At 65.6% G+C, this 21459-nt stretch overlaps 1 protein-coding gene across 1 annotated transcript in view; it reads right to left on the bottom strand.

The window, feature by feature from the left end:
• The window catches only part of TCF3 (transcription factor 3), a 26137-nt gene extending 6087 nt beyond the window's left edge, over positions 1–20050 (bottom strand). The window contains exons 1-13 of the mRNA XM_029916733.1: positions 19938–20050; positions 16773–16845; positions 6810–6877; positions 6536–6614; positions 4842–4909; positions 3824–3953; positions 3172–3221; positions 2169–2271; positions 1936–2096; positions 1721–1853; positions 1416–1474; positions 1236–1314; positions 438–511 (exon numbers count right to left, since the gene is read on the bottom strand). Coding sequence (XP_029772593.1) covers positions 438–511; positions 1236–1314; positions 1416–1474; positions 1721–1853; positions 1936–2096; positions 2169–2271; positions 3172–3221; positions 3824–3953; positions 4842–4909; positions 6536–6614; positions 6810–6877; positions 16773–16845; positions 19938–20009 — 1149 coding nt within the window. The 5' untranslated portion in view covers positions 20010–20050. The remainder of the gene's footprint in view (positions 1–437; positions 512–1235; positions 1315–1415; positions 1475–1720; positions 1854–1935; positions 2097–2168; positions 2272–3171; positions 3222–3823; positions 3954–4841; positions 4910–6535; positions 6615–6809; positions 6878–16772; positions 16846–19937) is intronic.
• Between the last annotated feature and the right edge of the window lie 1409 nt (positions 20051–21459).

Below are 21459 nucleotides of genomic sequence, written 5' to 3' on the forward strand. Positions count from 1 at the left end.
CCCGCCCAGGGGCACGCCGGGGCCGGGGAAGCCGGGGGCCAGGGCCCCGGGGCCGGGCAGCAGTCCGTGGGCGTCGGCGCCCACCGCGTGGCTGCGCAGCACGTGGATGGCCTCGTCCAGGTGGTCCTCCATCTTGTTCTGCGGGGGTGGGGGAGCCGGTGAAGGGCCGGGCCGTCGGGGGTCAGGAGACCACAGCAGTGGGCCTCCTGCCCCACAATTACCCATCACGGGGGCATCTGTCCTGTGAATCCCGCCAGTCGAGGGAGACCTAAGTGCTCTCCTGGGACGTGGCTTCAAACTCACGTAAACCACAGCACACACGCTGCGCCACCTTCGTGGGCGCCCCTGCATCCACATGGATGTCACGCCCACAAGGACTATGCTCCCCCACCCCCACCGGCCCACCCGCCCCTGGGAGGCTGGCGCAGGAAGCTCACCAGGCCGTGGAGACCCCCATCATAGCTGGGCGATAAGGCACCGGGGGCCCCTGTCCGGGTCCACTGCGACGTCCCTGGGAGGGGGAGGTGGTGCATCAGCAGCCCAGCCGGAGCGGGGAGAGGCAGGCTGGGGCCACGGCCAGACGGGCCTGTCACACCCAGGCTGGCCCCATGGGGGCCCCACGGCCCGCGAGGCCGGGCTAAGGGCCAAGCGGGGATCCTAGCCCTGGGCGGGAGGCTGGGCAGGGCTCCTGGGGACCCACCCGGTGAACACGTTCCCATCTCCAAAACCCACCCCCCACTCCCCACGAGGGAGCTCCGGGGCACACTCGGTAGGGCTCTCAGGAGCCAGAGCGGGGCAGGAAGTGGCGAGGGTCCTTGTGGCTTCCTGACGCACAGGTGCAGGCCTGTGGGGTTTCTGCCCAAACCACCAGCCTTCCAAAATCCACCATGAGCTAAGCCCCAGGTAGGTCTTTTTGGGAACAGGAGGACCTGGCTCCCTTGGCAGGGCCCAGCACAGGGCACACAATGGTGCCCATCCGTCATACAGGGAGCAGATGGACACCAACGTGCACGTGTCCCGCCCCCGGGCGGGAGTCTGCCTGTTACTCTGGCCCGTGGACCCCATGCCCTGTCCCTGCGAGACCCCACCCACCCCTCCCTGCTCACACAGTGCAGACAGCCTCTCCGGGATGCCCACAGAGCACAAGCTCAGGGAGCGCGGCCCATCCAGCTCTCCACACACCCGGGGCCGGCGCACCGGATGCAGCCCCGCCCCCCCCAGCACCCTGCACAGACCTGCCAGGCCCTGTGGGGAGCCCACGGGGGTCGAGGGGCTGGAGGAGAAGTTATTGCTTGAGTGATCCGGGGAGTAGATCTATGACAGGGAGGAGAGACGGCCACCGGCCGGCGGTCAGGGGCAGCCCCGGGCTCACCGCCCTGGCCACGCCCACTGCCCCCCCCCCCGCCCCGCCTCACCGAGGCCAACGCCTTCCCGAGGGCGTCCCCAGAGCTGCCGGCCGTCGTCCCTCGGGAGCCTGGGGGTGGGAGGTGAAGCCCAACGTCAGGGACGCGGTGCCCCCGGCTGGTGGGCAGGCCCCAGGCCCAGCCTGAGCTTGGCTTCTGGCCTGGCGTCCCCCGACCCACCTCCACGCAGACCCTAGGGACGGGTGGGCAGCAGCACCCCTCCAGCCCCAGATGCAAAGTGGGCTCCACCCTTCCAGAAGCCATTGCCTGGCGCGGAGGACGCATAGGGCAGGACTGGGAGAGGAAGGGGTCCGCACCCAGGAGGCTGTCGGCCCCGCTGACGGGGGGCGTGTGGCTGGGGGCGCTGCCGTAGGCGGCTGCGGGGGCCGATGCGAAGGTGGACACTGCTGGGAGCCGGCCGTTCACCTCCGTTCCGTGCAGCTGGTAGCCCTGCGGGTTGGATGGGGTCGGACGGGGTCGGATGGGGCCGGACGGGGTGCCCCCAGCCCCCCATCACACAGGCTGTACTCACCATGCGCTCGTGGGGCGGCAGGCCGCCGAACCCCCCACCACTGCCCACAGAGCCACCGCCTGGCGCGAGGGGCAGGGGGGACGAGCCCCCGCCCAGCACGGGCCCGAAGCCCGCCTGGCCCGAGGGGCCCCAGAGCTCGGCCGAAGGGTGCAGGCTGCCGTCTGTGGAGGGGCACATGGTGAGGCGGGGGGCCCCGGCCCGGCCCCGGCTGCCCCGGGCGAGCCCCCACGTACCCGCCACGTAGAAGGGGGTGGGGTAGGTGCCGCCGGGGGTCTTGGCAGGGGCGTAGGCGGCGGCATCCCTGCCGTAGTCCTCACCGGAGCTGGGCGGGTACACCTGCGGGAGGTGCGGTCAGGGCCCTGTGGGGCGGGGACCCCCATCTCTCCGTGCGGCTGACCTTTTCCAACGCTGGAGGCCCTGGTGACGTCACTGCTCTTGTTCCGTCTCCACCCCCATCTCCCACCAAGTTTCAGGCTCTGGCACCTGAGGCCTTTGCAGACTGGACCCCTGCCAAGAACGCTCGCCCACTTCAATGCAGTAACTCCTCCTGGTGGTCAGAGCCTAGCTGTGCCCCCCCCCCAGCCCTCCCTCTCCCCTCACCTCCTACCCCGGAGCCCCCCAGGGCCCCAGGTTAACATCCTGCCCAGGCTGCACCAGAGCAGCAGGTGGCAAAGAAGCCCTGGGGTCGTGCCCACGCGAGGGGCACTGCCTGGGGCGGAGGTCGGCTGGGAACGCCCGCCCTGGTGCCGGAGCGGAAGTGGGGTCAGCATGGGGGGCGGGGGCTCTCAGCTCTGATGTTCCAGGAAACCTAGGTGTGGACTTAGACGGGGAAAGTGGGATCGATGACATCACAGCCCAGGTCTCCCAGGAGCCTGACCTACACCTCCCGGCTGCAGACAGAGCGCCAACCCCATGACCCTGACCCTGGGGGCCCAGAGGCTCCCAGAGGCCGGTACAGGGGCCACACAGCCCAGCCAATGGCCATTTCTTCCGGGGACGTCCGGCCTGGCCGGTGGCTACCCGCTGGCCCAGGCACCCTGCCAAGAGCCAGGAGGCAGAGCAGAGACCCTCTGACCTGGGCCCCCAGGTGCCCCTAAGACGACATCACACCTGACCCAAGGTGTCCTCACAGGAGGACCTGAACTAGACCCTCGGGAGAGCTTCCTGGATGCTCACAGCTACAGGCTGGGGCCTCCCTCCCTGCCTCCGCTGAGCTGCATGGACCCTGCGACTCACCGAGGACGGGAGACCTGGAGGCACCTTCCGGACCTTCTTGGGCTGCGTGTCTGTCAAGAGCAAGAGGAGGGAGTGGCCCTCAGGGCCCGGGGCCCAGCGCCACCCACCACGGTGGGCACAGGCGTCCGCTCTGTCCCTCCCTGCCGCTCCTGCAGCCCGTGTCCCCACTGCCCTGGCTCCTGCGGTTGCAAATTTGCCTACTCTCCAACTCAGAGACCCCAAATCTCTATCTGTGAGTCTCATGCGGCCACTCAGACACACAAAGCACACGACAGCGGGAGTCACCAACGTGGCCCAGCCGAGGCAGAAGCGGGCAGCGCCTGCTCCTGGTCTGTCCGCCAGGGTCCTCCGCACAGCCTGCTGAGTGCCTGGAGTCGCCTGGGTCACGCTGCCATTTGAACCGGCCCCGAGTGTGAGGCCACAGCGTGGCGGCAGGGACACTGGCGCCAGGCGAGCCACAGTGCTGCCGCCCAGGGCCGAGCGCTGAAGGGTCGGCAGCAGACCCCGCACGGGGCACCCTGGGCACACACCCACCGCATGGCCCGACCCGGGACCCGTGCCTGCGGGCGCCCCCTGCACCTGCTCCTTCCTTGTCCCTGCGCGTCCCTTCAGCAGGGACCTGCCCCCCATCCCCGCCCGGACCCCCACTCACCCAGCCCGCTCTCTGCGGCTCTCCGCCGAGGGTGGCCGGCGTAGGAGTAATACTGGGAGCCACCCTTGGTGCCCGCGGGGGACAGTGGCCCGGGGCTGCTGAGGGCCAGCTCGCTGGGAAGGAAGCCGGCCTGAGGGACGAGAGGAACAGGTCATCACGGGGCGCCGCCTGAGGGAGGGGCCGGTGGCCCTCAGCGGAGCCCCCTTCCTGCCCTGCTCGGCCGGGGCTCTCCCGACACTTGTCCCGTTTCTCTGACCCTAGACAGAACGAAGCCCACGCCCCCCCACACTCTCTTCCCGAACAGACGGAGGAAGAAAACCGGGTCCCGGACGCCGAGGGCAAGCCTGCATCCGGGTGTCGGAGAAATCTTCAGTTTCGCTTTTTTTTTTCCAGGTAGCTGGCTTAATTTTGCATGTTTTAATTTGAAACAGTCTTTTTTCCCTCCAGAAGAGAACCGGCTGCAGTTCAAGCCGCTCCTCGCCTCCGCCTCTCCCTCCCTGTCCGACCCCAGGCTGGCCCTCTGCGGCCACCACCGCCGCCACCGCTCCAGAGGAGACAGGGCACACAGACAGGTGGCCCCAACCAGGACGAGGCCTGGCCGCACCGAGGCGAGGGGTCCCAGGCCAGGGGCCATGCTGGGACACGGAGTCTGGCCACAACCCCCTCCCCACCGCCAGTGGGTCAGCCTGGCGGGACTTCTGCCTGTGCGGGGAGCTCCCCTGGAGGCCAGCCTGAGACAGCGGGGCAGAGAGCTGCGGCCGGCCTCGGCGTCCCCGTCTGCTGCTCGGGGTGGGCGCGTCTCAGGCCCCCCCCCCACCTGTCCCAGGTCGGGGAGCCACGGGGCAGGGGCCACGGCCTCCCGGGTCTGGCCACACTGCTGCTGACTGGCTCCCGGCTCAGCCAGAGGGCCACCCGCAGACGAGGCGAGGTCCTGGCCAGGGGCAGATGCGAGACAGCCCCGCTCCGCTGGCCAGGAGCAGCGGCCACAGTGCTGAGGGGCCCCGGCCCCACACCTCACCTGACTCAGGCCGCCAGCCCCCGAATCTCTCCCGAAGGCGGTGTATGCGCCCCGCTCGCTGCCCTTGCCTGGAGGAGAAGAGAGTCACTCGGAGCTGGCCCGGGGATGGCGCGTCCCGAGGGCTGACCCGCCGCCAGGCACGGCCTGCACCCACAGGCGCCCGCGCGGTGCACACCATGCGGGCTGTGGCGAAACGCTAGGGTACAAGCAGAGATCTGGACGCTGTCCCGAGATGACCTTCAGAGGATTCACCAAACCACTGGGGCCCCTGCCCCCGCAGGGACAGCGGCGACGTGCACTGCCCCGTTTTCTCCACTCACGGTCCTGAGGCATCAGCTCCCTGGGGCACTGGCCTCTGAGGGGACAGGCGGGGCCCGTGCACCCTCCAGGCTCCACCCAAGCTCCCGGCCGGTGGTCAGCCCCGGAAGGAGCGTGTGACGGCCCCTGTGCAGGCAGGCAAGCCCCCGGCCCATGGGGACACAGCCTGCCCTGTGGCACCGATGTCGACGGAGGCCCGGCCCCACTGCCCTAGCCTCACGGAGGCAGAGCCCCCGACCCATCAGGACCCGAGCCACTTAAAGCTGATTCAGGCGTGAGCGGGAGGCCCGTGTCACTGGGGGAGCCTACCACTTGACGTGACCCGAGGGAGGAGTGCATATGCTTGGCCAGCTGGCGGGGTCCCTCTCAAACTACAGGACGAAATGCCCCAGTTTATCCACAACTAGTTGCGGCCAAACGCCCGGAGCAGGGGCTGCGGGCGGCTGCCCCCTGGGCTGTGTCGCCTGGTCCCGCCTCCCCAGTGTGCGCGGGCCAGAGGGGGTCTCTCCGGTCCCGGGAGTAAATGGCGGCGCCCCAGCTTCCTTTCCCGGGGGTCAGCGGGGAACAGGGCTCCAGGCTCGGCCCAGGAAGGCGGTGTCCCTCACAGACCCCTGCCCCCCGCAAGGGGGGACCGTGTTGGGGCTCGGGCCCTGTGAGCCACCAGCACCAACAGGGCTTCCTGGGAGGCAGGATGAGGGTGCAGGGGAGGTGCGGCCATGAGCCCCATGGACCCAAAGAAGGGGCCCACACATCCGGCTGGGACAGCCGTGGCCTGACCGCAGAGCCGGGCCAGGCCGATGGCGACAGCGTGATGTCCAGGGTGGCCTGGGCACCACGTGCTGGGCCTCGGACGCAGCTGGGCTCTGGGCCCTGCTGAGCAGGCCTGGCCGTGGGAACTGCCCGCGTCAGGAAGCAGCGAGAGGAAGGAGCAGGCGGAAGGGAACCGCCGTCCCTGCAGGTGCACGGGCCACCCGAGGCCACACGCCGGGCCGGCTTTCGCCCTCCCGGTCTGGGAAATGGGTGCAGACTCCGCTGCACAGCGTGTCCTCAGACACCGCTCTCCCCCACGGGCACCGTGCACCCTGTCGTGGCACCTCCACCTGCCACCGACCATCCAGGCCCCGGTAGTCCCGGGACAGAGGCCTCTGGGAGCATCCTCGTCCCACAGTCAGGACACCAAGGGCACAGTCCTCCCCTGGGTCCCAACGGGGAGGGGCCACCTCCCTGAGCTGCTAGGACCCTTGAGCCTACTCTCCTGTGGGCATCAGGCCGTAACCACCCACGTCCTCTGCTCCGGGAGAGAGCCCACAGTACGTGGGCCTGGAGAGCACCGGCCACACTGGGGGGTGGGGGGGGCCTGCGGCACGGACACTTACCCGCAAGCCCGGGTCCCAGGAATGTTGACGGAGAGAGGCTGCCGGGGGACTCCGTGAAGTGTGTGCCTTCGCCGTAGGCCTGTGGGGAGATGGGCGGGCGTGAGGGGCGCCGGGCAGACGGCCCCAGCAGGCAGGCAGGCTTGGGAGTGCGCCCGTGTGCCTGAGCACAAAGCCCCAGGCCACACTTCCCCAGGAGCCTCAGTTTCTCGTTCGCTCCCCGCTCCGCAGAGTGGGGAGGGGGAGCCAGGCCGCAGGCCTCACGGAGGCTCCTTACCCGGCCAGGGTCGAAGGAAGAGCTGTTCGGGTCGCCGGCGCCCCAGGAGCTGGGCCTGTCCTCGAGACCTGCAGGCCAAGAGAAGCCAGTCAGCGTCCCCCCCGCCCCCCACCGCCTCAGGGACAAGCCCTCATCTGACTCAGCAGGGATCCAGCCTGCCCGGAGGCCAGTGCGGCCTTACCCGACCCTGCTCGGCCCTGCCCATTTACACTGCTAATGAGGCTGGTTCAGATGGTTGAGCATCAGAGTCTGGATTCCAGCTGAGGTCATGCATGACCTTACAGTCCCGAGATCGAGCCCAGTGCTGGGCTCTGAGCAGAGCACGGAGCCTGCTTGGGACTCTCTCTCTGCTTCCCCACTGCACCTTTGCGCACATTCGGACAATGTTTCCCTTTGGTGGGAAATAGCCCGGATGCCCAGCGGTTAGCAGACCTTCAGATGCATGGTTCAAACAACAATTCTACGGAGGCGCCTGGGGGGCTCAGTCAGTTAAGCCTCTGACTTCGGCTCAGGTCATGATCTCACAGTTCGTGGGTTCGAGCCCCGCGTTGGGCTCTGTGCTGACAGCTCAGAGCCTGGAACCTGTTTTAGATTCTGTGTTGCCCTCTCTCTCTGACCGTCCCCGCTCACACTGTGTGTCTGTCTCAAAAGTAAATAAATGTTAAAAAAATTTTATTTTTAATTCTACCAGCTACCTCTGCTGGCAAACTCCTCCCCGTCCACCAAAGCTCCAGCCACTATGCCCACCCTGGGCAAGGCCCTCACTCCCCATGCCTCCTCCCCCAGCCCCGACCACGAGGGACTTAGGCCCGGCTGTCCCTGCAGGAAGGCTCACGAGGACATCAGTGAACGGGTGAGGAGCGACGACCTCTGACCTCAGGCAAACGAGAGCGGCCCCCTTCCCGTCACCGCCGAGGCAGCAGGAGGGGCCGCTACTTTGGGGAAACAGCAGCACAGCCCCGGGACTGCCTTGTGGGCACAGGCTGGCCGCCCCTTGTGGGGCGAGCGCAGCCCCAGAGATGCAGGGCTGCTGCTGGCCTGGTGGACCCCCGAGGCCCAAGGCGCAGGGGGCTAGGCGGAGCGGCGGAGGATCTGGGTCTGCAGCGGTGGGGCGGGGTGGGGCCCTGATCTCCGCCAACACTCCCAGGCACCGCGGCACCCCAAGCACAGACCCTTCCTGGGCCAGGGCGCTCACACACACCGCCTGACAGACACGCGCGAGGCCCCCGGGGCTCCACGCTGGCCACAGGACCACTCTGTCCCTGTGCCTCAGTTTCCCCCTGCTGTACACAGGGGAGGAGTATGAACACACCCTACTCTGCATGGCCCAGGTCAGGTGGAGGGACTTGGGCCCTGCCCACCATCTGAGCCAGGAGAAGCCCCCGTGGCCCCAGACGGAGCCCTTCTGCCCCCCCCCCCATCTTTATCAGAAACTCCTTTCAAATTTCATCCTATTGCTGCGCCTTTGTGTGAATCATCTCGCCCCAAACTGGTGTTTAACTGCTGTTGGATTTGCATAAGTATGCAAATCAATCCCCAGCCCAATGAATATTCATATAGCCAATTTAAGTTTTATTTTCTAATCACAAAATTCCAACCTGACTGGAGCGGGGAGGGCTGCTTTAGCTGGAGGGGTGCACCCACGGGGCTTCCATGCCCGGGGGTCTCTCTAGTGTCTGCCACCAGGTTTGAGGGGCTGCACCTGAGGTCCCGGACCCCTACCTGCGCTCCAGGAACAGAGCGGCCTGCGAGGGGGGGCGACCTGGGGCAGCGTCAGCGGCTGGAGTCTCAGTTTCCCTGGGCACCACGTGCCTGGCACCGGCTCCTCCCGGCCGCCCCCGCCCCCACGGCGCCCCTGGAGGCAGCAGACCCTGTAATGGTGAGCAGGGGGGCCACGGCAGAGGACGGCTCCACCTCGGCACCCACAGCCCGGTCCCCACCCTGCGGGCAGAAGCAACCAGGTCTTGATCTGCTCTTTCTGGAAAAAGCCCCTCACAGCCCCCCTTCCAGAGGTGATAAAAAGAAACAAGGGCGGCCCTTCCCCCAGCACGTTATCCCCCCAGTGATTAATCATACATTTTAGTAATTATCATGAATATTCATGATCCTCTCTGTTTGTGTTCTAATGAAAACATTGTAACAGAATAAAGACTTGCTGTTAAACTGTAATTTTTTAAATGCTTTTTTCTAAAGGCTGGACAGGACGCACGGTAGAGGTGAGGCCGGGAGGCTGCCTCAGCCAGGGCAGGAGTGGGACAGAGCTGAGGTGGGGGGGGGGGGGGGCCCCCGCCAGGGCCACGACCCGTGCCTCACGTGCCACTTCACCTGCCCAGGCTCCTCGGAGGACGGAGGACCAGGAGGCTGCAGGGGGGTGCACGGCGGGCCCTCGGCAGACCCCGGTCCCCACCTGGAGACACGGGGCAACAGACACTGGCTGGGACCCCGTGACCCATGGCCTGTGCTGGATGCCCCTGGGACCAGGGTGGCAACCTGGAGCCCAGGGCCCAAGTCAGCCCCCCAAACCCTGTCCCGCCTATTTTTCGTAAATAAAGTTTTACTGACACACGACCACACCTGTATGTTCCGGCAAAGCCAGAGAGGATCAACTGCTGGCCTTTGACGAAGAAGGCCCACCAAGCCCAGTAGGAAGAAGAGGCGCAAAGCTGGCAGCCCTGCACAGAGAAGACCGGCCCCAGACTTGGGGCCCGGGCGCGGGGCAGTAAGGCCCGGGGGCTGTCGGCCCGGCTCAGCGAAGGCCCCTCACCCGGAGCGAGGGCTCTCCGTCCCACTGCCCTCAGAGGAGAGACTGGATCCCTCTGCAGCCGCCCCCACCAGTGAGGGGCCCCACCGCCCCGCCCCCACACGGGGTGCTCCCTGTCCCCCCAGCATCGCCATGCAGGGCAGGACCACGACGCCTGCACCCCGGCCTCCGGGAGCACTTCCTGTGCGCCGCCCGCCCCGCAGCCACACGCGCCCACCGCTCCTCCGAACGTGGCTGCGGGAAAGGCCCCCGACCCCGTGGGATATGTGACACGTGTAAATTCAGATGACCGTCTGTGGCCGCGCCGGCGGTGCCGGGACAGCGTGGCCCCGGAACCGAGAGGCTGATGTGATGATAATAAAATAACCAAACCAACGAGCAACCCCGTGTGCCGGGGCACCTGGGGGGTCAGGTCACCCACTCTTTTGGTTCGTGAGTTCGAGCCCTGCACCAGGCTCGGCACTATCTGCATGGAGCCTGCTTGGAGTTCTCTCTCTCTCCCTCCCCCCGCCCCTCCCCTGCATATGCTCTCCCAGATTAAATAAACTTAAAAAAAAATACGCTTTAGGAGCCATCGGGACAGGTGCGCAGGGAGCCCCTCGACGGCCCCATTGGCTTGGCAGCCTCACCCCTGAAACCCCACAGGCAGGGGCCCGTCGGGCTCGTGGGGCCCGCCCGCTTGGACCTGGAGGCTGGGGCCGTGCCCTCCCACAAGCTGCACAGGCCTCTCTTCTGGGATTTTGGGGGCCACTCTTCAATTCCCAGATGTTCTGGAAGGGGCGGAGGGGCGCACCAGGCCGTGCCCTGGACCCAGGCGCACTGAGCCTCTGCTACAGCCTCTGGCCCGTTGGTTTGCAAGGGACGCCCACTTTCCCGGGGCTGGCCACGACCAGAGGCCGCCTCACGGTCCTTCCCCTCCCCCCCTCCCCCGCCACGTACTGGAAAAGAGGAGAAGCTGGTGAAAAGCAGCGGCCAGAGGCTGTGCCCTGAGCACTCCGGGCTCACAACGCTTGAGGAAGCGGGCTCACCCCCCACCCTTCCTAGGACTAGGAGGACCCCCAGCCCTCCCGCGGTGCGCAGGCAACAGCCCCACTGCAGGGCGGCCCCCTCCCTGGGACCAGCTGGAGACATAAAGACCCACTCAGGGGGGACCCACGTGGCACCCGAATGTGGGGATGGTAAACCTCCCCAACCTGGAGTCTCCGTGCAGCGAACAGACCCAAGACGGACCCATGTGGAACACGAGGGCCAGCCAGGACTCCGAGGGCCACAGCCGTCGCGGCAGGGAGACCTCGAGGGCTCGCGGACGACCCAGAAAAAGGACAACGGGAAAGGGACGAGCACCGCGTGGAGGGAGGATCAGGGTGGCCTTGGGGACGCCCGCGGGCGCCAGCCGGGTGTCCGGACAGCCGGGCTCAGGGTCTCCCGTTCCCTAACAGCTGGTGGTCTCCTGGCGTCACACAGCAGCGGGGTGGGAGCCCGCCGGACAGGGGCGTCCGGTCTCCCTGCCAGGCCAGGCGGGCACGGGAGGTCTGCCGCAGGACCAGCCCTGCCAACAGCGCCGGCCTCCCAGACCCCGTCCCCGGAGGCGGGCGCCTGCCAGGAGCGAAGTGGGGGCTGCGGCCCGGCGCAGGGTCGGCACGCGTGGGAGAGTCGGACCCCCAGATGGTGCCGGGCCGCTGGGGCCCCAAAAGATGGTAGAGCAGCCACCTTGGCAAGAGCAGGAGGCGCTGGGTCCTCCCAACGGGGCCGGGCACCGGCCGCGCCCGGCTCTGCGCCGCTGACCCGGAAATCAGGCCCCTGACCCTACGAGGGCATCTTCTAAACAATCACACGGGTCTGAAAACTGAAACAAGCATTCCGGGGCAGAGCATGGGGACCGCAGCCCCAGACAGACAGACAGACAGACAGACACACACACACACACACACACACACACACACACACGGCCAGCAGGGAAGGGGAGAAGTCGGGGAGGGAAGGGCGCTCTGACAGCTGAGCCGACGACTCGGAAGGAAACAGCAGAGGCCGGGATGGAGGACAGAGAAGGAAAAGCAAGCAGGCTGGGAACCGAGGTGCGGACACCGCCTCCTTGTCCACGGGGACCCGCGGCTCCGTGAGCTCCTGGTGGTGCATCAGGCACCTGCCATCGTGTCTGAAGTGAGGATCTTCTCCTGAGAAAACTCCAAGTCACCCGGAGGCAGGGACACAACCTCAGCAGGCCCGTCACCACAGGCGCAAACGCACCAAAGGCAGAGAGGGTGGCGGGAGGGTCCCCAATGCCCAAGGCCCCGCCCACCGGAGACGGTCATCGCCTGTCCAGGCACCGGCCCCTTGCCCCTTGGGGACACAGGCAAAGCGAGGGGAATGCAGGCATCCCGGGGGAGAAAGTGCCAAGGACAGTCCTGGGACATGGTGAGGTCGGACCGTGACAGCCCGCCCACACTTGTCAAGGACGGCCACTCTCGGCCAGAGGCAACGCCCTGAGCCCGATCCACACACGCACACACGCGGTCCCGCTGACAGCCCGGCAGCCACCAGGAGAAGGGACAGGGCGCCTGCACTGGGCCGCGGGGCAGAGGGGTCCGAGGATGGCCCTGCTGCACCCAGAAAACCAAACCGAGACAGAAGTGTAAATCATTGAGGGATGCCCGGAGGCAGCGAGGTGGAAAACTCGAGAAAGGCCCTCCAGCCACCACACGGACGCCCCCACACTCGGGCAGCTCCCAGGAGGCGCAGGGGCAGGAGGAACACAACGTTTCGAGAGCCGACTGCCTCGTGCTTCAGTTTCCAAAGTTAGTTTCTTTTTCGATATGTTATTTACCGTATATTTGAGAGAGAAAGAGCACCATCAGGGGAGGGACAGAGAGGGGGTGACACAGAATCCGAAGCAGCTCCAGGCTCTGAGCGAGGCTCCAACTTACAAACCACAAGATCATGACCTGAGCCGAAGTCGGACACTGAAGCCACCCAGGCGCCCCCAAAGCTTACTCTCCAAACTGTCAGGGTCGAGAGGGAGCACCTAACCAGACAGGGAAGGAGCTCGGGAAACTGCTGTGAAAATTCCTCCCAGCGTCATCCAGAGGACACGAAGGGGCCGTTCCCCAGAACCCATGGGAGCACGGCTGAAGGGGGCCTGGAGCACTCGGGAGAGGTCCCCGCCAGCCCCACCCCCGGGGGCCCGCCCGTCAGACCACTGGAGGTGCCCCAGGTTCAAGGCTCCCAGAGCGCCCGCAGAACGCCTTTCTTTCCGCTCCATCTGTCCTGGCGAGCAAGTGACCCTTCCCCAGCACGGCCCCGGCCGCGCCCCGCGGTCCCTCCCCGCCCGCTCTGCCCCGCAGGTTTGAGTGCCAGCTGTAACCCAACAGGTAGGTAGATAAAAAGGAATTTCAGTATTTCCAAGCGGCCAGGCCTTTTCTACTTTCTGTCCTTTTCCTTCCTTCTAGCCTTACTGCTCTGTCATCCAGAACCAGGCTGGTGCTGCTGCTCACGTCGGGTTTGGCACTGTGACTGATGTGTGCTCAATTTTCATAAAGGGGGTGTGGTCCAGGCGTCCCCGGCCGGGCTTTTCGAGGATCCGTGCCTCTACCAAGGACAGGCACCCCTTGGAAACACCCGGAAGCTCTCATGTGCCCCCTGCCTTTCGGTCAGCGGCCCAGGCCCAGGGCGGGGAGAGGGTGCTGTGAGCAGCCACACGGGCAGGCCCACATGTGCGCACGGCCGGGAACTCCACCTCGACCTCTGACCTGCTTCCGCCTGTCCTGTCCCCTCCGGCGTCCCCACGACTCGCCCGCCTGACGCACAAGGAGCAGGCGCCTTCACGGCCCTCAAGTCTGCACCACTCAACGGACCGCGCCGTCGTTCGGGGGCGGGACCCCACAAACCAACAAGATCCGACCACAGGAACAACCGCACAACACAGACATGCTGAGACTCTTCGTCGTTAACAAGCGATAAAGTTAGAAAAAAGCTGCGGCTCAGATCACAAAAGACTAACATCCTTCCTAAATAAAGAACTCTCAAAAATCAGGGGCGCCTGGGTGGCTCAGTCGGTTAAGCGTCCGGCTTCAGCTCGGGTCATGATCTCACGGTTCGTGGGTTCGAGCCCCGCGTCAGGCTCTGTGCTGACAGCTAGCTCAGAGCCTGGAGCTGCTTCAGATTCCGTGTCTCCCTCTCTCTCTGACCCTCCCCTGCTTGTGCTCTCTCTGTCTCTCAAAAATAAGAAAAAAAAAAAAAGAAAGAAAAGAAAAGCAGCACAAGGCAGGGCTGTGGGGGCTGCATGGGGCAGGGGCGCGGTACGGGGCACTGTGGGGACAGTTACTACACTGAGTTTCATCCTCACAGTGAGGACAAGGAGAGTGACAATCACGCGCATTTCAGCAGCTCGCACAGGACCCCCGCTTTGTGCCCGGACACAGGATGCGGAAAGCGCTGCAGTGTGCGGGCGCCAGCCAGCCCACCAGGCAGCCGCAGGGGAGGCGCGGACGCAGGGCAGCGGACGGGCCGCCGGGCACTCTCTCCGGCCCGCGCCACACGGCTTCACGAACGTAACGTTCCCCAGGTGGGGACACCGTGCGGCTGGCCCGTCAGCAGTTGCCAGGGGGACACACGGCAGACACGGCCGCAGTCTCCGCGCAGGACCAAGGTCGGCGCGGGGGAGGGGCGCCTCGCCCTCCGGGACAGGGCTCTGCGAGCTCCCGTCAACCTCCCACGGCTGCAGCAAAGGTGCTCAATCACCCAAAGGGCTCAAGACAGTAACGGGAATTCAGCCGGTGAGAACTCACGGCCCATAAGCTTTGGAAAAGACGGCCAGCCGGCACTGGCCTCGCGAACGTCCCCGGAATGGGCGGGGTCCTGGTCACCTGCCGGGCGGGAGGAGCGCTGGGGACCGCGCTGGCCCAGTGCCCCGCTCACACCAGAAAAGGCATGGTCGGGGCGCCCCTCCTGGCGCCCCGGCCCCGCGGCCTCTGGCGGAGAGCTCGGTGCCCCCAGCTGTCCCAGAGGTAGGAATGCAAGTCTTCTCCTTTCCGCGGGTTTCCGATCCAGACCCTAACAGAAATCCCCACCTCAAGGGGGCAGTTTCAGCTTCTCTTTGATTCGTTTCCTGAAACAAAGATGCGCAGACAGGCCCCCAGAGGTGGCTGCCCACGGACCCTGCACACTGCTCCCCTTCTTCAGCCGACTTCAGAGACACCCACCCCCCAAGAGGCCGGGGCAGTCGCCTTACGGGACCGCGGACGACGCCACACCAGGACACAGCAGCGGGACCGGAAGGGGCATGAGGCCAGGGAGCCCCTGGCAAGCACACACCTGGGACCCCCACTCCCAACAAACAGGGACCCGCCCTTTCCCAGGAGAGAGAACCCTCCGTGGGGGCCAACCTCTGGCCCAGGGGGTCCCAGATCTTGGACTGGTGACCTCCAGGCAGGCCCACAGCCCGTTTATGAAGCACTCCTAACCACTCCCTGAATCACCTGGTCACAGGCTGATGTCCTTTTTAAAAAAAAATTTTTTTTTAATTTACTTTTGAGAGACAGCACGAGCAGGGGAGGGTCAGAAAAGAGGGATGTACAGAATCTGAAGCAGCTCCAGGCTGTCAGCACGGAGCCCGACGCAGGGCTCGAACCCATGAACCGTGAGATCATGACCTGAGCTGAAGTCAGACACTCAACCAACCGAGCCTCCCAGGTGCCCCTGATGTCCTTTCACAGATGAGGAAACCAAGGCCCGGTCACGCCCCCGCTGAGCCGGCGTGTCCTGGGTCTCAGGGCCTGGGAGCCCGCCAGACTCAGGCGCCACCGAACTAGGCGAAGGGCCCGGCTGCATGTCCGGGATGGGGCGGGGGTCCTCCCAGGCTGGACGAACCAACAAAGTCCATCCTGGGCAAGAAAACTCAGCCCAGTGTGCAGGGGTGCGGGGAGACGAGGTGAGACTGGTCAGGGCAGGGCCAGGAGGGCAGGCCAGCCTGGTGGAGCACCTCCCCCAGGAGCTGTGGCTCTGGGGACCCAGGGCTGCTGCCTGAAGAGAAAACACGGTGGAGGGAGGGGGGGGACGAGGCGGCCTCCTGGCAGGACCCTCTGCCCACAGCAGGGAAGGGGCAGCACTCCGGGGGGAGGGGCGACGGCCTGCGGGGGTTTCCATAGCAGAAAGGACTCTGTCCAGCCCTGCAGCCACTTCCTCAGGCAGAGGGGAAGGCCAGCGGGGGAGGGGGGACACGGCAGCCAGTCCCTCCCTTTGCCGGGGGGCGGGGGGGGGGAGGCGGGGCTGAGCACAAACCACCCTTGAAACCCCCCCCTCCTCCAGCCAAAGCACATTGGACCCCCCAACAGAATTCACAGATGACTCTGAGAAAGAAACATCCATTCCAAATCCCAGAGTCACAGAAAGACACATGCCCGGTCCCGAGACCCCACAGGTACCCGAGTCCACACGAGGCCAGGAGAGCCTCGTCCCCCTGAAGGGCTCGCCCAAGCCCCACCAACAACCTGGGTAGGCTTCCCAGTGTGCACAAGGCACCGCTCTCTGCCCAGAGCCCTCCAGGACTCCCACCAAGTCCTCCCGGAGACCCCCAAGGCCCTGAACAACAAGCCGGGCCCTGCCTCAGGACCTTTGCATGGGCTATGCCCTCTGCCTTGAACCGCCCTCTGATTTCTGCCCAATCATCACCTCCTTAGAGGCTGTCCTGACCACCTTGGCTTTGAGACAGCCTCTCCCCTGACCCCTCCTGTCACGGTCCTTGAGCAGGAAGGAACCATCTCTGGCCCTCCCCCACGCCATGTCATGCGTCCTCAGTGCCCGGGAGGGTAGCCAGCTCTTCCTAGTTTGAATGCTCAAGACCCCGGATCCTGGGAACACCCCTGGGTCCTTGGCAGGACGGCGGGTCAGCCGGCGCTAGACCCCGTAGACAGCAGACTCGTAACATGAACTTAAAAAAAAGCAGCAAGGAGCCAGGCCTCTCCCTGGACCGACCGGGTGAGCACCGTTTCACAAGAGCTAGACTGTTTTGTGCCTTCTGGACCTCAGTTTCCCCCTTCAACTGCAGACGGAGGGTCCCGGCAGGGCCAGGGGACCCAGGAGGCTCAAGTCCTCACTTCACATGTGCCCCTCTGGAACACGGGCCCTCCCGCCCCCAACCGCGCGGCCCCCGACCACCTCCTCCTCCGACGTGGAGTCTGCGCGGCCCCGAGGAAGCGGGCTCCTACCTGAGCCTCCAAACTGGGCGCCAGCCAGGGGGGTGGGCCGGCCCTTGCCGTTGGCCACTGGCAGCGGGAACATCTGTGGGAGGAGAGAGGGGGTGGTGAGCCTGGCGGCAGGCCGTCCCCAATGGGGCCCCAGGCGGGTAAAGGCAGGAGGTCCAGGCCGTGTGGCAGGGCCCCCCGGGGCACTGCCGCACCAGCGCCACGAGGCCTGGGGGGCTTCTAAGCTGCCAGGCGCCTGGCCGGGGGGCCTGCGCCGCGGGATCGGGGCTGGGAACCTAGGATGACCAAAGAAGCACCACACACAAAACCTCCCTCGCTGTGCGGTCTGTTCGGGGCCACAGTCACCGATCTCTGCACTTAAAACGACTTATCTGCCCTTAGAAACGGCACCAAATTTTCCTTCACTTTCCTCCGGAGGGAAGCGGCTTGCTCACAAGCCACAGGTGGGGCAGCGGGGCGGCAACGGGGCGCAGATGGTCCCCGAGGCTGTGGGTCCCTGGCCCGGGGCGGCAGGCAGCCAGGCCCCTGGCGGGAAGAGGGGCTGGACGCAGTGGCTGCCCGGGGCGGTCGTCACCGGCCTGTGTCTCAGGAGAAACTGAGGCCCAGAACGACAGGAAGCTGGAGGGACGTGGGAAAGGCTGCGACCTGCCCCCCCCCCCCCCCCCGGCCACTGGGTGTCCCCGGGCACCACCCCCTCCCCCTGGCTTACCCGAACCCTGCGTTAAGTCCCCCGAGATCACAGCTCAGCAGCATGAGCCAGGAAAGCCCAACACCAACAAACCCCTGTGTGGCACAAAACCAAACCGGCCCCTGCCCCGCCCCAGTCCGAGCTTTCTAGACTCCACCTAGGGACCTAAGGCCCAGTGACTGGGAGGGGGTGGGATCAGGGCCGGGGCTCCTCCGGGAGCTGCCGGCGCCCCCACCTCCCGACCTACCCCACCAGCCAGGGCAGCAGGCGAGCCCGGGGAGGGCCCCAGAAGTGGGGTCCTGGCCCCACGCCCCATTCTACAGGAGGGACCCAGAGGCCACATGCTCGCCAGGCCCTGACCCGACGGGCGCAGGAGCAGAGGCTCACGGGAGGTGTGGAGCCCGGCGGGAAGCAGGTTCTCAGTGGGTCTGCACCCCCCTCCTGGGGGCGTGACTGTGCTCATTCAACTGGCCCAGCCTTCCCAGGGCCCTGTCTCACCGGGTAAACTGAGGCCTGCATGGAGGGAGGAGCTGGCCTGAGCCAGGACCAGAACCAACCAAGCCTCTGGGGGGATGGGGGCCCCAGGCCAAGTGTCTTTTTTGTCCTCTAGGGTACCGGGGGGCTGTGGATGTGGCACCTGCCCGGGGCACTGAACCACGTCAGCCCTGACAAGCCCCCTTGTACCCTGGGGCCCGTCTTCTCTTCTGTGAAACACTCAGGGTCCTGAGCCCGTGGGAGGCAGAAACCCCATCACGCAAGGGCATCGTGGACACGCGGGAGCCCTGTGGGACAACCAGCCACATCAGCAGGCGGGTGCTGCCCACAGCAGGCCGGCCTCTGGCCCCCGGCCCCTCATCAGCCTGCTTGGGGACTGCGGTTCTGGCCCAGGGTGCCCTCCGCGCCCCAGGAATGCCAGCCTGGCAGAGCCGGCTGCGGCTCCGACCTCTCCCTCCTCCCGTCCCCACGGCTGCCTCTCCCTGCGCTGGCCGTGACCTTGGCCCCAGCGAGCGCTTCCCTTCAAGACCCCCTCTTCCAGGCTACGCCGAACTATTTTAAAAAATGTAAATCAACTCCATTTCTTGGGGGCAGGTGGGAGGGGGCTGCTCCCAACGGACCGAGATGGGGAGCGGCCCCCGAGCCCTGACAGGGCCTCTCTCCCTGTAACAGCAGGCATGGCACGTGGAAATCAGCTCCCAGTCTCCTCCAGGGGACGCACAGACCGCCTTAGCCCTCAGCCTCAATTTCCTCACCTGTGAAATGGGGGTGTGTGGGACTGATATGTTCGGACCCACCACACACAAGGGACAGGGGAACCGGGTTCAGGGCTCTTGAACAGCAGAGGCAAAGGGGCCAGGTCTGCACCCGTGCCCACCCCCACCCCCGCCTGTTCCAGCCCAATAGTCTGTGACTTGTCAGTTTAACAAAAAAAAAAAAAAACAACTGAACCGCACTCCGGGTTACTCAGCCAGGAAAGCAAAAATAAAACGGGGCTTAAAAATGGCTCAAAAATACCAGAATGGCCCTTCCGGAGCCGGAGCCCCTCTGTCCCGTGGGCTGTGTTTTTCCACAGGATGGCTGGTGTCGTTTCAGTTTGGGGACTTTTGTTTTCGACAGGCCTCAGCGGCCTGGGCCTGTCCTGGCAGGGGGGTAAATTCAGACTGAAAACACCCTCCCCCAACGTTTTAAAGGAACGCGGTGCTCCGCCAGAGGCGTGGAAGCAGGACGGAGAGATGGTGCACAGGCAGGGTGACAAGTTTCCAAGGAAACACTGGCTACCCCCTAACATGTGTGACAAGTGGCCCACTGCAGAGACGGGCACACTGAGCCCCCTGGTCCTTCAAAATGAGCTCCGGCTCCAGCCACCCGAGGGAGCTCTGGCTTCCAGGCTCACTGGGCGGGGCTGAACTGTGACATCGGGAAGCCAGCACCCCCGGGGAACCTCCGTCCAGCCAGGCGGGACACAGGCGTTCCAGGACGCCACACAGGCCTGGGAAGCGTGCGGAAGACTGCCACCGGGCTTGCCTCTCTGCAGCAGCCAGGAGAGCAGTGACAGTGGCCCCAGGGTCCCCACACTCTCCAGATCTCCTACTGCCTGCCCGCCCCCTCCCGCTCTGGCTGACCATCACGGCAGCCGCCACGGGGCTGAATAACCGAGGTCTCGGCCCTCAACGGTCTGTGTCCCCTGCCACACTCGAAAGGGCCCCCATTCGGGTCATCTTATGCCAAGCACCTTTTTCTTTAGAGTCTACGCTAGGATGAATGACCCTAATCACACTCGTTTTCCAGCTCAGAAGACCCAGGCTGCTGCTTACCCACAACCAATGCACCCCGATTCCCCCAGCCAGCCCCCGCACCAGCCCCGGCCACCCGCCCCACTCTGAGGGCCAGGTCTTGACTGGTGGGGTACTTCTGGCAGAAGCCTCTCTCCCAAGGGCCCACACGAGGGCAGGGGAGGCGCCCAGGAAGGAGACCCGGCTTACCATGCTGAAGTCCAGGAGGTCACTGAGCTCCTTGTCTGTGCCCACGGGCGCCATCCTCGGTGGCTGGTTCATTCTCCGGGGCCAGGGTGGGCACCTCAGGCCTAGAGACAGCCCTACAGAAGGGGAGGAGACAGACACACAGACAAGCAGAGAAAGAGGTCTGAGGCCGGACAGATGGCCAGTGGGGGAGCTGTTTAAAAAGCCCTTCTTCTAACCGCCCCAGGGCTTGGGTCTTCCCCGAACAAGCCCCTTCCCGACCCTGGGGTGGGGGCAGGGCAAGCAGGACGCCGGGTTTGGGCCCCAGGAGCCCTCTCCCCAGAGTCCTCAGGGAGTTTGAACGATTTTGGGGGGGGGGAGGAAGTCTGTAACACACCTCCCCTAACCCCCCTTCAGGACCACCAGGGAGTCAGCCTGCAGATTTCACACAGGCCACAGGGCAGGAGTCCCTCCCCAGGGCGCCAGGCCCGCCCCTCTGCCCACATCTCTCCTTTCCACCCCCCCCCCACAGGCCTCCAGCCGCCTCCCCCCACACCCGCCAGAGAAGGGGGAGGGTGGCCCAGACTTCATCCCAGGGGGAGGTTTGTGACCCCCACCCCCAGCAGCTGTCACAGCGTGTTGAAAACCAGGTCACCCCAAACTCAAAGAAAAAAAAAAAAAAGACTCTTCTTCGATAAAAAGACACACGGGGAAGTTTGGGAGGGTGCCCTACGTGGGGACCTACCTACAAAGCTCCCTCCGCCCTTAACCTCCTGCTCCCACGCCAAAAAAACAACTGAACTCAGAAAAGAAAAAAAAATTTTTTTAGGTTGTTTTATTGTCGAGATGAGTCCGGGAATTATTTTTAAGCAACTTTGAAGACATCACTTGCCTCCCGCTGGAGGGGGGTGGGGGGGTCCCCTAAACCAGGGTTTCCCCCCGCAAGGTCCCAGGGGCCGCCACTCTACAACGGGGGTGGAGGATCACCTGCCTGCCCCCCATCCCCCAGAGAAGGGAACGGAGCGAGTCTCTGTCCCGCGGACAGCGCGCGGGCCCCTCTGGCTTCGGTGCCGAGCTCCCGGGCTGGGGGCGGCCCCACGGAAACCGCGGCGGCTGCGGGGGAGAGGGGGTTCCAAGGTCGAGGGAGACCCAACTCGAGAGGCCGAGGAACCCCCGCTTTGTTTGCCAACCAGGGGCGAGGTGTGAAACGGCCGCCTCGGCGCACCCCCTCCCCCAAGTCCTCCCTCTCTCGCAGGGCGTGTGAAACTGACTTTGTTGAGGAGTACGAAACCGCACTTTTTTGTGGGGCGGTTGAAACCGATTTCAGGGCCGACCCGGGGGAGGGGGAGACTGGAAACTTGTGAGGTGTCGCCGGACCTCGCGGAGGGCGCTGGAAACGGGCTCGGGACGCAGAGGGCCCGGCTGCCGGCCCCCGGAGGAGGCCCCGCGGCTGCGCGGCCCGACCCCCCCTCCGCCGCGGCCGGTGCAGGCGCGCGGCCCGGGGGCCTTTGAAGCCGGGCCGCCGCCGCCGCCCCGGGCCGCGCTA

The sequence above is a fragment of the Suricata suricatta genome, chromosome 12, assembly GCF_006229205.1.
Source record: "Suricata suricatta isolate VVHF042 chromosome 12, meerkat_22Aug2017_6uvM2_HiC, whole genome shotgun sequence".
In the NCBI taxonomy this organism is placed as follows: Eukaryota; Metazoa; Chordata; class Mammalia; order Carnivora; family Herpestidae; genus Suricata; species Suricata suricatta.